The sequence below is a fragment of the Gymnoscopelus microlampas genome (assembly GCF_963454915.1).
Source record: "Gymnoscopelus microlampas genome assembly, chromosome: 7".
NCBI lineage: Eukaryota > Metazoa > Chordata > Actinopteri > Myctophiformes > Myctophidae > Gymnoscopelus > Gymnoscopelus microlampas.
Genome location: NC_139944.1, coordinates 25,666,992 through 25,685,350, shown reverse-complemented (window position 1 = coordinate 25,685,350; position 18,359 = coordinate 25,666,992). Strand labels below are relative to the sequence as shown.

The following is an 18,359-nucleotide window of genomic DNA, read 5'->3' as shown; positions in this document are numbered from 1 at the left end:
CGGGATAGAACTGAACTCCTAGAGAAAGGTAACTGGATCAGTGAGAATGACTTTGTTAAAAGGTTCCATGACCTCCAAGGCCAATCACAGGCACTCTCTGGTCAGCCTCACCATGATCGTTACCCTGTCACACAGCAGCAACCTCTGGTAGATAGACCACCCACTCAAGCTGAACACTATGTCCAAGGACATGCCTCAGTTGGCTTGCCCGCCATGTTACCGTCTTTTCAATCTGTTCAGAACATACCTCCGGCGGCCGGGCAACCTGCCCTCGAGCCACATGCCTGGGGTTATGCCGCATTGAATGCACCAGTACCCCTACCTCAAACCACGGGGGGGTGCCAGCCGGCGCATCCGCTGAGTAATATCGACTTAGCCAAAGTTGCGAAATTCATCCGACCTTTCGACCCAAAGCCTGGTGAATCTATAGACACCCACATTTACTTGGAGGAGATAGAATATCACTTAACAGAATGTGGTGTAAGAGACACAGATACTAAGGTTAAATTGATTTATCGAACCGCAAACCGCGAGGTAACTGGTTTTATCAGGCGACAGACAGACGAGGTCCGAGCAAATTGGTCCGTTCTGTGTCAAGCTATAATTGATGAATTTGCTGATCACCGAGCCTTAGGAGGTTTGTTGTCCGCCGTGTCCGTCTGTCAACACGAAGGTGAAGCAGTTAATCGATTTTATAACCGTCTGAGGATTGCATTTTTTGGTAACAAAAATGTTCCGAATATGGAGGAAGATGAACATTTCAAGAATTTGTTCTTGAATAATTTACACCCTTCCATTAAAAAGCACATCCCTATTGGAACCAATTCTAAAAAGCCTGCCGCTGAGTTACGCAAACTAGCACGGGAAGCTTTTGATAGAGAATACAATGAACCTCACAGTGCATCTTGTAAAATTGTTGACACCCAAATCGGTCGATGGCAGCCCAGGAGACAGGACGACTACGGTCTATACAGGGGGGACGACCACCAAACTCCCTCCTGGAGATGTGCTCGGTCCTCCTCAAACGACCGCGGTCGCCCTCCCTCACGGGATAACTCTGGCACAAAACATGAGAACCCTGAGTGTGTGAAACAGCTCCCCGCTGAGATCCCCAAAGAATCACGACGGCAAAGAAAGGCACGCGAACACGCGGCCACACAAAATTCAAGCCGAGTCCGTGACAATTGGAGGAGGCCTAATCGTGTTTAGCTCACCTTGATGAAAACAAAACACTGTGACTACTTCCAATGTATGTTTCAAATGACGCCACTTCACAAACTGTTGTTTTCAAAATGTAAAACCTTTTTAGAACGACACAATAAGTTTGGACTGTTGTAAAAGGCTCTCGGCTAATGGAAGGGTTTTTGTTTTTAATTGCCTGCTCTCCAAGAAAATTTTGCAGACTGATACACGCTTATTCTGTGGTTTCATAATTGATTGAAATTAGTTGTAATCCCTATACACCCAAGGTCGTAACACGCACCATTGACGCCAAAACAGTGTTCCCCACCTTCCCTCACAGCGTGAAGGTGGCATTGCTTTTCCAGCCACTTTCTGGCTATCTGTCCCAAAACGCAGCTGTAAGATGTACATTTTGTCTATATTGTTTGCCCCTGGCTGCAGTGCTTTGTCAATGCTGCTAAGCTGACCAGGGTGTTAGTTAAAACACATGCTTCTACCTGTTCCTGACTGACAGGGCGAAGGCCACAGTGTGTTTAATCTGAGTGTCTCCCGAACGGAGGGATTGAAACCGAATCTAACAGACAATCTAGTTTTAAATGGTACCTCTGCTGCTACTATAATTTTGATACTGGACTGTGATGAAGTGGGAACAGTTTTGAACATTACCTATCATTATTATTATAATCCATTGAATGAAAACATTCAATCAGGTAATGCCATGGACTTTCCGCATGTTGTATAATCCAACCAAATTTATCATTGACCAAAGTTAATACAAATTTATGTGTACAAAAATCAATTTTAAGCAGGATGGAAGTATATCCTCCTGTTTATTTGTTGTAACCCTAAATAAACAACATCCTTATTATATACTACATATTATACTTTACCAAATATTTATGGTTGGGCTTCCAATTTGAGAATACAATTATGTCAGTCCTAAACAAATTGTCAAAGAATGATCCGTCCAGGATTAATATACTTGCATTCGATTTGTTAGACTTTACATAATGTGATTACAACATTATAGTCAACTATGGTATCTTGGCTTGAGCCAGAATGAATCCTCTATTGTTAGTCAAGTTGAACAATTTATGGAATCCAATTCATACCTTCCCATATGCATCTGTTAATGCAACTGTTCAGTATCAATATTATTCAGATTAGGCGCTGTACGATGATACTGACGACCTATGCTAAGGCTAACAGGTTTAATCAAAGCGTTACTATGTCCAATTAAGATTGAACCCACGCATTAGTGCTATTTTTATTATTATTAGTATTATTATTTTTATTTTTTTTGTCTCCCTCTTTGTAGCTCCTGTCAATAAAGCTCTTCTCCTTATGGGTCAAAAGCTTAATGAATGGTTGAAGCTCAGAATAGATTAAGCACATTTGACATTTTGCACGTGGCGTCTTAATCCCGTGCCATTTGCTATTCGTAACTTACAATGTGGGCCCTCAGGGGACCCACCACGTCTACGCAGACACCCTGACCACTGGTACTCTGTTTCCCGCCCATGTCTACCTAGTGGCTCGCTATGCTAAGCCACTGCACAGACCCCAACCCTTAGGTGGTACAAAACTTGGCAATTTCAGGTGTGACATTATAATGCGGCGCTGATCAATCACTACGTCAGGCCTCCGTGACTCATCAACTCCTCATCAAGGGGGTCAGTCATAAACAATGATATCACCCTAAGATTGCCAACTGTTGATCAAGTCTGTTAGACACAATTCAGGGACAGCAGTGCTGAATGCTGTCACAAGGTGATCATTTCTGCCTATCTAATGATATCTTGAGAGACCCCCAGGGTGACCCCAAGACCATGTGTAAATTCTTTTCTAACTAAACCTATTTGACAATGGACCAAGGCTCAACAGCCATGACAGCATGGGGCCCAAATAGACATATTGACTTTAGGTAACTAATTAGAGGTCGCCATGTTTGTAGTTCTTTACTGTAGTATGGTTGCAGTTAACACACTGAAACAAAAACTCTGATCTCTCCCTAAACAAGTGACAATGTGCTATATAAGTCACAGCTACTTAGTGCCCGTGCCCAGCTAGGCCATTGGTTAAGACAAACCTGACAAAGGTTGCTGAAACCATAACTTGAGACACCAGTGTCTACATTAAACCATCGCCACATCACTATTAGTGCTACTCCGGCAGAAATAGCTGAAGGCATGTGTTGATTATATATATCTGTTGTTTTCAAAATTTAAAACTTTTTGTCAAAATTTTTACTTTTTGCGCAGAGGGGTCTCAAACTTTTTGTCAAATTTTAAACTTTTTGTGCATTTGTGTCTCCTTGTGCAAACCCAAAGGTGACCTGCCCTGTGTTTAAAAGGAAACATTTGCGTTAACAGGTTGCAATGTTTATAGACATGCAGCAAAACTGCATTGGCGTACAAACTAATGTATAATGCACCCCATCAAACTAGTAAAATAGTAAAGAGTCAACAGTCAAATGTGTTCATAAAGGGTAGATCAGGTTACTCAAAATAACATGGGCCTCTATCCAAGGCGCTTAACAAGTTCATTTTGTGTCTCACCTAATTAACCTCCTCAGTCATTCTATGATAATGAACACTGTCTGGTTTGTGTGCTTGAATAGTTTACTAACCCTAGGTGGATTAAAAGCATGCTATTAACAAGGTACACTGTAACTCCACCCACGTTTAGTGAGATTTCCTCTCTTTGCCCTACCAAAAGTGTATTACACTGATAGTGATGTATGATGGTTGCTACAAGAACCCAGTTAACAGGAACTGGACTAACTAAGACTTGTAGTGTTGTTCAGTCAATTCAGCTATATAGAAATTGTTGGCTCTGCACACAGGATATGACTAAGGGGAGGAGCAAGACCCTTGTTACATAGGTTCTCAAATCTACAGCAACTTCTTAACCTTAGTTAAAAACCATACAAACTTTAACCTGTACCTCTTACAAAGAATTGGTTGTCTTAAACAGGAAGTAAGTACTTATTACCCAGGCTAGAACTAATCCATTTCCTTATCATCCAAGTAAATCAGGATTTACCCTAGTGGACAACCAACCAAACTCTTTCAGAGAATTAGCACTCATGTTGGACTTCCGATCTGCTCTTGTGTAACCAAGCCAAAAAGGTCACCCCGTGTATATATATATATTCCAGCAAGCCGTGGTAGAAAAGAAAAACGGATGGAATATTTTGTATTATGAAGCGACACCTTTCATGTCAGCAAATTGAGCTCACTGCTCAAATTGAATTCTGGTACACAAAAGCAGAGATTAGTAAGAGGGCTCATGCAACTACGAGCTCTCACATCTAAAAGTCACAAAAAGTGCTACCACATTACTCCTCAAAATTATACCCCAATATATATTAGGAGTTTGCCCTTGTTGTTCTCTGATTTATAATGTTTTCTTGGTGTGTTTGTGATTATCCTAAAAACCTCTCAGAAAATAGGACACAACAATGCCTAATAGGCAATTTTCTTTCAAGCAGTCGGATCCAGGGTCACTAGATCAGCTTAATGAAAGAGTTGCCATTGACATGTGAATGCAAATGCTATGCTTTCTATATTATTGTCCTCTCACATTTTCTTTTGTGTTATCAAAGGTCGTGACGTCAACGTTCCGTTTCGTCTGACATTGATAACAAGGGGAGGTCTGTAATGATAATGCCGAGGCCGCCAGGTGTGAACATAGAAAGCAAATTAATATTGTTTTTAGTTCATAACCAAAGGGACCCGGGGGTTCATCATAAAAGACCCCCCCCCTCCTTTCAGAGGAAACACAAACTCCAACAAGCCCACTAATAGAGACTGCATGCTTTGAGATAAGGACAAACATTTATTGCCCCATGGAATGTCTTTGCCAGAAGACACACAGATACTATTTGGTTTTCTCTCTCTCTCTCTCCCTCACTCCATATCCTGCATCAGATAAGGATGGAACCAGAGACTTTTATGACATGCAAAAGAATGTCTTGCTTTCTGCCATAGTGTCACACACACTAACTGGCCAACACACATACAAGGAGCGACCAGAACTTTGAATAAATTGACTTACGTAGTATGTTATGTGACTTCAAAATATATATTTATTGTCCTGTATTATGACCATTACAATAATATGAACTTTGGTGATGTAAAATGTAAATGCTTCCATGCTAATTACACTTTGATGCTTACCTGCTTTCTATTTGACATAATGCCGTCATGTTTAATATCTAGAGAATTCTAATTTCATTGTGATTCCCAATATCCAGTCAAATGTGTTAATAAGAAGTCCCTAAGATAATTAGCAGAAAAGTTTAGTTTTTCATAGTAGTAAGGAAAGTTGCCTTCCACACGCCTGTCTCCAAACACGCCTCCAGTGTGACCAAGAAGAAGACTCCCCCTTCTACCTATAAATGAGATGAGGACACCCCTCTCTCTCTCTCTTCCACTGCACGCTTGATGTCCTGAGGGTCGACAGAGTCCCCTCTCCCACTCTCTAAATAATCCGGGGTGACGAGCCGACACCGTCCCCCGCTGCTCTCTCTTCCACCGCTTCTCGACGATCCAAGGGTTGACCAAGTCCCCTCTTCCTGCTCTACATGCTGGGTGGCTCCCAGTTCAACGCTCTCAAAGGACCCAGGGGCAGACGATAGCCACGTCCCCCCCCACGACGATCTCTCCGGGGTGAACATTCCCCCGTGCCTCTCTCTCTCCTACAAGGGTGGATCGGAGTCCTCCTTCCCCCCAATGAGAAGAGCCAACAGCCTACGTCCAGCTCTCCAGCCAGCAAAAGCCAGATGCCCTGCTGACCCGGAACAACCGCCCTGCTCCCTCTACTCTACACGTGGGCCCTCGGCCACACATCCTGTCTCTTCAAATCCGAGTTTGAATGGAGACTGAGGACTGCTGAACCGCTACCAGATGCCCACGACCAACTGTTCCCTCTCTACACGTGGGACAAAAGCCACACATACTGTCTCCTCAATCCAAGTTGAGTGGAGACTGAGAAGAACTGCGTGACGCAGTGAGGTAGCCGGATGCTAGCAAAACCTGCTAGCCAACGCCTCATGGTCTCTCCCCCAGAGACAATGGAATCATCTCCTCTCCTATCCCAATGGACCAGGCGAGCATAATGCATTCACATGTGGTGTGGCAACCTGAGTGTAGTGTAAGGGTAGATTAGCTATTTTTAGTCATTGATCTTTCTCTTTTCTTTTATGACTTTAATCCCTCTTTCTCCTTTAGTAGATCAAAATGTGGCCATTTCCTGATTTGACCTGATTGAACTGTAGATCTGTGATTTTGTATTTTGTTGAGATTTTAACCAGTTTCATCATCTTTTGAGTTATTGATCTATTGTTCTTTTCCCCATTTCATTGGTTGTTTTAATATCTACATAGGATTTATCTTAATAAACACTTTATTTTGGTATAAACGGAAGTCCTTTCCAATTGATTTCAACGCAGTATATTTCCAATCATTTTCTAACCAGAACCCATGCATCATTACTGTGTCCAAGATTCTTGCGTAGCCCTTTTCATGGTTGTGTTGAGGTGCGAATTAATCCCTTAATTTGCGCAATTCCTTAATTTTTGGTGAAAATCAATATTTTGATTTTTCAGAAAATATTTTTAATATTTTCATAATTATCGTTAATATTTCCCATAGTTATTACGCCATGTCCGCTACACCGCTCTACGTGGCACCCCCTACACCTGAAAACGTCTCTTTCCGTTACTCTCTCCATGTCTGAAGATCCACCCGCATGAGTCCTGAAAAGGCACCGCGTAAATAAAAGGTGAGAAGCTATTTGCCACGATGTGTCGCGCCCCTGGCTTGAACTGTGTCTCCGAGCTAAAGCTGCTTAGCTTCAGTCACCGTAGCCTTTTATTCACTTCTCAGGCAGCCCTCTCCCATCTCCCACTGCATGCGCTTTGCCTCTAAACACAAACAGAATACGCTGTGTTGCCAGCCCCTCAAATGGGATCAAACCCAACGCAGTTAAAAGGCTTAGGCTAATCTAATTTTCTCTGTGGTTCCACCGAAAACCTAGAGCTGAGCCGCGGAGCTGACACTCCACTTGCGACACTGGGTGATAACACGGTACAGGAAAGGAGTCAATGGATAGATCCTCATTAGCCCAGTCAATTCATGGCTGATCTGAAAACAGGCTAAGATTTTGAGGGTAAAATGTGTGTGTGTGTGTGTGTGTGTGTGTGTGTGTGTGTGTGTGTGTGTGTGTGTGTGTGTGTGTGTGTGTGTGTGTGTGTGTGTGTGTGTGTGTGTGTGTGTGTGTGTGTGTGTGTGTGTGTGTGTGTGTGTGTGTGTGTGTGTGTGTGTGCGTGTGTGTGTGTGTGCGCGTGTGCGTGTGTGTGAGAGGGGGGGGGTTTCTTGTACACCTATTTGTCATGCTTTTTTGTAACGGAAAGAGAGTACACTTGTCATTACTGCTTTTCATAGTTAGTTTATACATCCAAACGATTGAAGAAAAATATATTTTCTGAATAGACGCAGTTGGGTGCATAAAGAAATCCCCATTAGCATGAAACTCATATCAAAGAGTCCTGTGTTCTTAAAACAAAATTGTTGCTAGTGAACGCAGAGTGGATGCTATTGTGTTTCTGCACTGTGCACAAGGACGCAGAAGAAAACAATATTCTACAAATAATATTATTTATTTGCTTACAATAAATGATAATATTTGTTCCAAAGAAAGATCAGTTGAAGTACAGTAGGCTAAGCAACTATGCGGTGAAAACTTGTGTTAGTTAGTTTGTTAGACTTGCTGATTTGCAGACTCAACTTTGTTAGTGAGTTCGTGGCAATTTTGTTTTGCAAGTAAAAGGAAAAGTTGCTAAAAAGCTGCTGAGCAAAGAGCACTTTAATTTAAAGACAACATTATTTTATATTCTGGCCTAATTAAGTGCTGTTATGTTGTGTTTACACTACCGTGGCAAGAGAGATTTTTCTAAGAAAATTTTGGAACATAGCCTGTTTTTAGGCTACTGCAAGTTGTGTTTATAACAAAGGTCTCATACTGATCTGGTTCATTATTTTTGAAATGCAGGGTTTGTGCAGATGTTGTTTTTTTGGGTGGGTGAATAGCAAACAGTGTGCTTGACGTTAGAGCTGACCTGCACAGCACTAATCCAAACAAAAGCAGCAAACAGTGTCAACCTCCACTCTATGGATATGTAAAAAAAGAAAAGAAAAAAAAAACACCATAGAAAGACATGTTTTTGTTCTCCATCACAGAACAAACAACAACATAGGAAGGTCATTTGCATAATACTGGCCTCCGAATGCAGGGCAAAGGGCCCCTCAGACAGTTAACATTCACCACATATATGCACTACAATGATTTTTGGGTAAAAAATAAATGAGTTTTCTTCTAATTAGTCATACTTAAGTACTGCACTATCATGAATAATCCCTGCTGGGTTTTGTTTGACATCATGTACTGTACCACAGCATGTTTATTTCTGAGTGATGTGTTACATGCATGTATTTAATACAGCACTCACTGCATCTCTCATATTGTTATTATTATTATTATTTTTTATTAGACCTGGTTTATTCGAGTTGTGATGAAAATTGTCACCTATAATGACATGCCAAAATTAAAAATTAAAAGACAGCAAATTCAACAAGATCAAAATCTAAGTGCATTTTCTATGGGTACAGGGGAGGAACATGCACAGCACCAAGAACAGCCGGAGTTATACAGCGGATGAAAGAAAAATGAGGATAATTTGGCGTGCTTCTGGGAATGTTGACGTCATCGATGTTTCCAAACTGATTAATGGCATTCTGGGGAGTTGAAGCAAAATGGCTTATTTTACAAGCAAACAACTGCTGACTGCTGCTTGATGCCTGCACCTCTGGGTTCTGCCTCTGTCAGCCTCATTTACTGAATAAATAAGAGCATTATAGAAAACAGCAGACATCCAAGCACTTCAGAATGGCAGCCGATAGCATAGTATTGTTATCACCATTATCAATATTATTATCACTGTTGTTTTATTGTTTTGATCCAAGACTTGAATCTGCAATTCGTAAGATTGATGTCCTACTCGAAATACGAACCCAGAACCCACAGGCGAGCGCCAGGATTTCTACTGTTGAGCTATAACAGAGAGTCCATTTGGGAAAGCAAGATATTTCCCTTTGAGCTTCATGCAATACCTCTTGTCAACCAATAGTGGTCCAACCTCTAAATGTCTCAATAGAAGAGCAGGGAGACCACCTCCAACCAACGCAGTTGTACTAGTTATTGTATTAACATACGCTAACATACAGAATGGTTAGCCACACGAATGCTTGTCTCCCTATTCTGGGCATGTCATAATAAGCGAACACTCTGTGAAATTTGCCGGGTATTCAGCTATAGCACTTTCGCTGAGCAGAGTTGGTGTACAGGGAAAAAAGGACGGGGCCAAGTACACAGACCCTTGGTGGTCTGCACTGGGGTCTGGGGTTAAATGGTTAAAATAATATTTTATTCACTGAAAAAGTTATGGATTGAAACTTTAATGCCCTATAGAGATAAATAGTCAAGACAAAGGCTTACCATGCAACGTACATCATCATGTTAATTGATATATTTCATCCACATGCTCATCAAACAGATAGCATCAACCTGGCACAGATCTTAAAGCTGTTCTGCTCTCAGATACGGTCAGATACACCGTCTCTTAATCATGAAATTTCTAATGGACAGCGGAGATTCATTAGCCATTCATGCTTCTGCATTGAGATATGATGAGACGAGAAAATTAGATAATGATGTCAGTTTTACCAAGAAACGTGGCATTTGCTTGGTGGAGATGGTTTAGACCAAAGACTTGCGAAACCGTTTTAAGCCTGATATGCTTCTGCGTACGACAGTGTCGCACAACCAAAATAGCAGATCTACAAGCTCACAGCGTGCCGTGGTTGCAACGAGTTGTGAGCTTTTACATCTGCTATTTTCATTGTGCGGCACCATCATATGACAGAGCATAAATTAAGCATCAGAACATTGCAGAGAAAAATCGCAGTGGTCTGTTTTCCCCTAAAAGAGAACTTTATCATGACTTCATTTGGTGCCTGTCGCTCTCTATGGGGAGATTTGTTTTCACCCAGCACTGAAGGGTCTATATGGCCGGAGTAATTCATTAATGGATTGATTCAGTGATTCATTTTTCCCTGAGGGTTGGAACTCGATCAATAAAAATAAAACCCTATCCCTGCCACGGTAGAGAGCGAGAAACAATAAACTGCTACTGTACAGCTCTGATGCATTAAAGACAGACACCTGCACAAGGCAAATCCTGGATCTAAAACATTATTACATTCTAAAACATACGCCTGGCCGTCTCATTTTTCATTATTATTAGCTTTTGTTATATAATTAAAACGAAAAACAACATGGAGGAGAAGGCGTTTTCTCAAAGGCTCAGCCGGTTGCATTCCCTCAGGGCTGAGAATGAATGCTGGAAAGTCTCTGACCCCAGGCTAACACATTTTCAATCTCAGCAGTCAAGTTTGACAGAACTCCCCAGAACAATATATATTAAAAGAAAAACACAGGGTTAGAGAGGGAAAGACCACAGGACTGAGACACTAAGTACAAAACAGATTGTACAGCTACAGACAGACAGACAGACAGACAGACAGACAGACAGACAGACAGACAGACAGACCCCCTTCATAAACACCTAACGTACCTCCAGGTGTGCAGATATTTCTCCCTCTGGCCCATAATTACTCGGTGAAATATTTAAGTGCATTCCTCTCTGATGAGAACATTAACAAACCTTTCTTTCGCGAGCACGACAAGGAACCTTTTTTGCCGGAAGACTAATCGTCTCTGTATGATTAGGAGTTGAAGGTTAATGTGGCCTCTCGCAGATGGAAGAGGTAGCAAGGTGGGAGCGAGCGAGATCAGACCCAGACAATGTTCAAGGGGGGGCACAGCCAGGTGGTGGGTTGTGAAGGCACAGAGGGGCTATAAGCAGTAAAAAAAAGTCTGCGGATCAAGAAGGGGGGAGGCCTAAGCCTCATTACACATGTAAATGTAGCTTCCAGCATGGAGGCCTCACTTTAATGCCTTGCTTTTTTAATTATTCCTCTGCTCTGCAAATGTTAATTGGGTCCAACTGAGCCCCGGGCCTGTTGACTAAGTACAGAGAGTAAAATACCGTAATGACTCTGTCCATTCCTAAAGGTGATTGGTGGGAGGATGCGGGAGGTACATTCTACTAAACAATTAAACTACACATGGACTGTTCTTCAGACTGATTAGACTGAATGTTTTTGTGTTGTAAGGAGACGCCCTCTGGTGATTCTCAACCTTTTTTTCACTTAAACGACCCTCTCGAGGAATTCAATTTGATATGCATTATAGGCACCATTTGATACGATTATTATCCCTGGGACCCCAATCTACAGTGTTATTTAAACTCTGAGAGGGTTTAACCATATTAACGGTACATTTGGTTCCTAACTACCAACCATTTACCTGGGGACCCCCGGAACCACCTCAAGGACCCCTGGGGGTCCTCGGACCGCACGTTGAGAACCTCTGTTTTACAGACAACCTCTGCAGATTGGACCGTTTGAACAGTGTCAGATAATGTTGTGCGCAAAATTTATTCAGGAGTTTAAGTTGCATTAATTTGTGATTTAGCTAAACCAAACATTATAAAATAGAACTTTCAGGTCATGTATTTGTAATGAACTGCCTCTGAAATGATTTGTGCAGAATTTTGTGCATCCTTCGCAGATAGATCATGTACAATGTAGTATGCAAGAGATGAAATACTGAACGATGTTTTGCGTAGCAATCCCCTTGTGAAATAGCACGCCGCAACAGCTTTGGCAGGCGTTAACACTCTGCCCTACACTGGAAACCAAGATGCCCGGAAGCCTTATTTATTTAAACCAACCATATTGCTGACTTATACAGAAATCCAACATTGAAATCGGTGAAGTATTCACCCATCTGACTTTTAACCTGCATCCTGCATCAAGAAACCCACAAAATAAATCTTCCTGTTTGGGAAAAAAAAACAGGGAACCCACTTTCTGGCTCAAGTACACTTTGGCAAATTGTACCTGCGCCCAACGGCCGAGTTTCTAAATTGCCTCTGGAACATAGTGTCAGATAGATCATGCTGTCCAATTGAAAATGGGCCAAACCGAGAGCATGCGATAATGAAACAGTTCTGACAAGAGAGGCATGGTGATTGGCTGTCGTAGTAAGAAGAAAACAAAAGAGGAAGAAGGAATATCAATGACAAGGTGATTGCTCTCCAAACACCGGTATCTGGCAAGACCCTAGTTGAAGTACAACGTCTGAAATGATTCATCATAGGCCGATACGATAGACATATTATCCTCACCAGAAACAGCATTTTGCATTTCGTCAGAAACCTTGTGTCTCCCATATTTCAATTTTGTACGTTTTTTTTTTGTTTCGCTGTAGATCTTTTTTCTATTTTTGAAAGATTTTGAAAGTGGTTAAGTGTGTCTGTGGGGTTTATGCATATTTAACCAATGAAAAGTATTAACAACACCTTGTGACTAAATAATGATTACACTGGATCCATTGGAACGCAGGTTCTTAAAAAAGAGATAAGCAAAACCGTTTTGGACATACAAGGTTTCCACCCGACAGCGACAATTTCCTATCACTTGCCTCAGAAACACCAAATATATCTATGTTGCTATCTTTTTCTTTTTTGTTCACAGAATAATGAATATAAAGTATAGCAAATATATTTCAGCCTGTGATGCTGAATGTTACATTTTGAGCAATTCATCTGATGCTTTTAGCCAGGTTGACTTATGACACGCTCAAATTCCAAAACAGTCCTTCAATTACTCCCTCATGACATAACATAACTGGAGTTTGTAGTGTTTAATCACTATTTGAATAAAAGTAATGCCACTAACTGATCTTCCATTAAGTATATCAAACATGTCTATATAGTGCCTACCTCACTTTGAGTATGTTATTTTATCTTAACTAGTTTTTGCTGCTACAAAGCTGTGTTGAGGAACCAAAATCAAATAATTGTACTCTTATTTACTTCTTGAATCTTGAATCTTTGATATACACAGGAACCGAAGGCACCTAGGACACTCACCGAGCGATCACGATTCGGTTCCATTTTGAAAAACCTACCTGACCAGGCTTGGCGTCTTCACAGATGGAAGCTTCATATGGTGTGGCCAGTTCCGGAGGATTGTCATTCACATCCAGGATACGGATACTGACTGCTGAGTGGGACATCATGGTCTGGTTATCTAGAGAAGACAATGGAATGGTACTGGTCAGATAAAACTGCTTAGATTATTATTTTAATTTGAAAGGAAATCCTCTGTGTTATTTTAACTCTGACAGTGTACAAATGTAACCAATTTGGCACTCTCAGAGTAGCAAATGGTTAACTGAACAGTGAACACTGAGGATTTTACTGTGCAATCATTCTACTACCATCACTGCAATCACCACACAGCCACTACTACAATACAACAAAGGTCTCGTGTGGTTTAAGGTGCAATGCACCTCGCAAGCTTTCTTCCCCATACTGCAGGGGACTTAGAGGACAAAAGAGTGATGGAGACTGGGATTTTGTCATTTACAGTGCCACCACGGATGTTTCTCAATCTCATCTTTGATAAAATAATGAGTGATTTCCGAGACACAAAAATGTGTATAATTAGCCAGGGAAGTACCAAGCCACACCATTTACTTTTGGGCCAACCAAATAGGATCATTGACATAACATGTGAAATAAAGTGTCATTTCACCACATTGAGGCTCGCCCTTGTGAGCCCGATCCAATAATGGAGAAAATAGTGCGTCCGCGTCAATATGCCGACGGCCCATTGTTCCGACGGGCCGCTGTTCTGAGGGACGGGTCCGGTCGAATCAATGGGCCGGTGGGACTCTGTGGAGTTTGGATGTTCTCCCCCTGTCTCCTAGGGTAGGTACCCTCACAAAAACATGCAGTAATCCTGGTCACTATACTGCCTCCCCCTGGCCAACCGGGGCGCCTGATGGAGGGGAAGGGAACTGGTTGGAATAACGTGTTCCTTCCACGAGCTACGTCCAACCAGGGAAACTCTCCCCTATCAGGTGATAAGAAGGTCAGTTGGCTCTCATGCATTGAAGGAGGCATGAGCTCGGCCCTGGCCTCCCTAGGTTGGCAGAGGGAGTGTAGTGCCCAGGATTACATAGACAATTGGCACTGGGTGTAAAAAAATGGGGTTACAAAATCAGTGCAATAATAGAATACAGTTAGTTAACACACACGACAACTTAAATACTGCTTAATGGGCTACAGTCTTAAACGTAGGAGGCGAGAATATTGCCTAATTAGCGCAATCAAAACCCACTTCAAATTAGCTCTGTACTACTCGTTGAATCTTAATTCCCATTGTTAATCGCATGATTATGTCTGACAAAGTTTCCATTTTGCTGCTGAAAATACCAGTACAGCAGGGAGCCTGGGACCCACAGATGAAATAGAGAGAGAGAGAGAGAGAGAGAGAGAGAGAGAGAGAGAGAGAGAGAGAGAGAGAGAGAGAGAGAGAGAGAGAGAGAGAGAGAGAGAGAGAGAGAGAGAGAGAGAGAGAGAGAGAGAGAGAGAGCGAGAAAGAGGGGGGAGATTTAAACAGAGAACCCATTCTCCTCTAAATAAGTTATCTGCTTTCTTTATGTGCGATCACCCCTTAATTGCAATAACCACAGGGTGTAGATATGCTGCCTAATTACAGTATAGTTTATGTGTATAACGGTGTACAACCAACAGCTGTTACCATGTGGTTAATGTACTTAATGCACTTTGAGTAGCACTTTCAAACAGAGAGGATGAAGCCTGCGTTATACTGTACAGAGATGCGCGTGGGTGTTGTGCACCAAAAAGTGTGCCGATCTACAAGCTCACAACAAGTGCACATCTCTGGCGCACAACTAAGTATAAATCATGGATCACAGCAACAGAGAATCTGGCACATAATATACATGTAGATGAAGACATGGAAGGCTGACAGAACAAGTACAGACAATAAGCAAAGAGGCAAGACCAACGGATAAAAAACTAGAAAAAGTGCTCCTCGGAGCACAGGTCTCCGCCAGGTCAGGTAGGCTATTGTGGCCTCCTGGTGGCGCTATAATAGGCCAACGTGAAAAGGGTGCCATTTCTTCTTAGGCCTTGCACGACAATCGGACACTGACTGCATTCATGATTTGAGGCATTTTGTTAAAAACATGTGTTTCGCTAAATTAGACCTGTTGGTGGCGCTATAACAGGCCAATGTTAAAAGGGTGGCATTTGTTCCTCAACATAGTGTGAATGTGCGTGCAAAGTTTGAGCGCAATTGGACGGTGCGTTCATGATTTGCAGAATTTTGTTCAAAACAAGCCAATAATGCAAACTTTAGATGTCAATTTTAGCCAATCAATATGGAATATGAAAAATCAAACACATCCGTCGTGATCACATGACTATAGAGATCATTTGTACCGATTTGCGTGAAATTTGGATAAAATTGGAAGGAGTAATATAAAAAAATGTGTTTTACACAAGTCGGCCTCCTGGTGGCGCTATAAAAGGCAGATGTGAAAAATGCAGGCCAAAGGTTTTTCCTTGACCTATAGGGAGTGTGCATACAAAGTTTTACACAGATCGGTGCAATTATAGGTAAAAACACGAATCGGCCTGTTATAGCGCCACCATGAGGCTGATTTGAACATTTTCAAATGGTAGTCCTTCCTCGGCCTAATGGGAATGTGCGTGCAAAATTTCATGGAAATTGCATGCTGTGTTTATGATTTGAGGCATTTTGTTCAAAACGGTGCACTCCTGCAAACTTTGGAAGACATTTTTAGCCAATCGGGATGGAATATGAGAAATCTGAAAGACCCGTTTCGATTAATGACTATAGAGATACTGTGTACCGAATTGTGGGATTTTTGGACAAAATCTGTAGGAGTACTGTCAAAAAATGTGTTTTCCACAAATCGGCCTCCTGGTGGCGCTATAACAGGCCCCTGTGAAAAATTTGGGGCAGAGGTTCTGCTCTGGTATCCAGGGACTGTGTGTGCACAGTTTGGCTGCGAGCAAGCCAACGGTGCCGGAGATTAGCTGTACACAGACAGATCGAATGACGGACGGACGGACACACGGACACACGGACACACGGACGGACGGACAGGGGGTAAAACATACTCTCTCGCCATGCCTTTCGGCCTGGCGGAGACAACAAACAGATTATAGCGTCAGACATGGTGACAGACAGATAGATCAACAGATAAAAAATGATGATAATGTAACAGAAGAGAGGCTGAAACAGATAACCAGTCAGCCAGGCTGGTGCTAGAAAGACAGAAAGACAGACAGACTAGCAGCGGTCAATCGGAAAGCTAAGCAGAGAGTAAAGTTAGATTTGTACGTGGTTGTAATGTACGTCTTCAGAGAAAATAGCTGATTAACCGAAAGCGACGCGGTCATGCGATAAAGTATTAGCCATGAGAGATTGACCAACATACTGTACAAATAAAATTAACACCAAATGTTGCAAGACACACACACATGCACACACACGCACGCACACGCACAAACACACACACACACACACACACACACACACACACACACACACACACACACACACACACACACACACACACACACACACACACACACACACACACACACACACACACACACACACACACACGCACACACAATTGGCAGACCAATGGAGGAATAGTCTTTCCCTATCTGACTGTACAGACCAGCCCAGCAGCAGCACAGCAGCTAATGAGAATCCTGGTCTCCGCTAATAGCATAATCCTCACATCAATGCAGGGTTTTAATAGACTGTTTTGTTTTTTTTCCCGAGCAGCAGGAATATAAATGGACAGAGGGCTCCTCCAGTGCAAGATATCTCTTTCCTTCTTCTTCTAATTTAGTCCTCATATTTTGCTGCTGCGCGGCCCCCGCCGGTAGAGAGGGAAAATTGTTAGTCATCAGATGTAATATATTTTCTGAATGGGAGGATGAAACAGTGCAGGGATATCTTTTCAGCTAATTTGACCCCGCCCTGCACCACCCAACCCCCTGAAACACACACACACACACACACACACACACACACACACACACACACACACACTCTTTTTTTTACACTAACCCCTAAAACCTGAATTATACTATGAATTGTGTGCCGGTTTTGTGCACCAAAAATGGCTGTTCTATAACCTCACAACGTGTCGCACTGCGACATGTTGTGAGGTTGTAGGTATTGTACATCTATTGTGAGCTTGTAGCTATTTTCGGTACGCAACACCGGCGCCCAACTAGTATACATCAGGCGTAACTCCAGCCCTTAAACCTAGCTCTAACGTGCCTAATCCTTACCCTAACCCCAACCAGAATCTGTATTTGTAAGCCTTAATGAAACAAAAATATTTTAAACCATAAAAATTGTTCTCTTGTGACGACCAGTACATTTTGTCCTTAGAATGTCTACTTCTAAAATGTTACTATAGTTGTAGGGACACTTGACCCTTGCAAGTGTAGTAATAACACACACACACACGCACACACACACACACACACACACACACACACACACACACACACACACACACACACACACACACACACACACACACACACACACACACACACACACACACACACACACACACACACACACACACACCCAAGCCCCCAGAAAATACACCAGCACCCCTGTCCTCACACACTATAGAACAATAAAATCTATATCCTCGGAGACAATGCTCTCTGCTCCAAGAAGCACTGTTCTAACTCTGTGTTCGGATAGAGGAGTAGAATAAAGGATTTAAACAGATTACTGTCGTGCTCAATGTCTGTTCGGCGCTCGCCAGCTGCTGGGTATCTTTCATAGAAATTGTATAGTGGATCTCTCCAGCAGTGAATTGCGCTTGCCTGCGCCTGTGTGTGTCATCGCGTTCATGGGTTGTGTGTGTGTGTGTGTGTGTGTGTGTGTGTGTGTGTGTGTGTGTGTGTGTGTGTGTGTGTGTGTGTGTGTGTGTGTGTGTGTGTGTGTGTGTGTGCGCGCATGCGCGTTTGTGTGCACCCAGCAGACGTGCATAGCGAGCAAGTGGTTCGCCTTTAGGAAACGGTTTGTTTTAAAATGTCACTT

At 42.4% G+C, this 18,359-nt stretch overlaps 1 protein-coding gene across 1 annotated transcript in view; it reads right to left on the bottom strand.

Moving 5' to 3' along the window:
• cdh22 (cadherin 22) overlaps positions 1 to 18,359 on the bottom strand; it is a gene marked incomplete at its 5' end in the record, with an annotated part of 105,699 nt that overhangs the window by 34,337 nt on the left and 53,003 nt on the right. Inside the window, 1 exon segment of the mRNA XM_084061520.1 lies at positions 13,342 to 13,463. Coding sequence (XP_083917646.1) covers positions 13,342 to 13,463 — 122 coding nt within the window.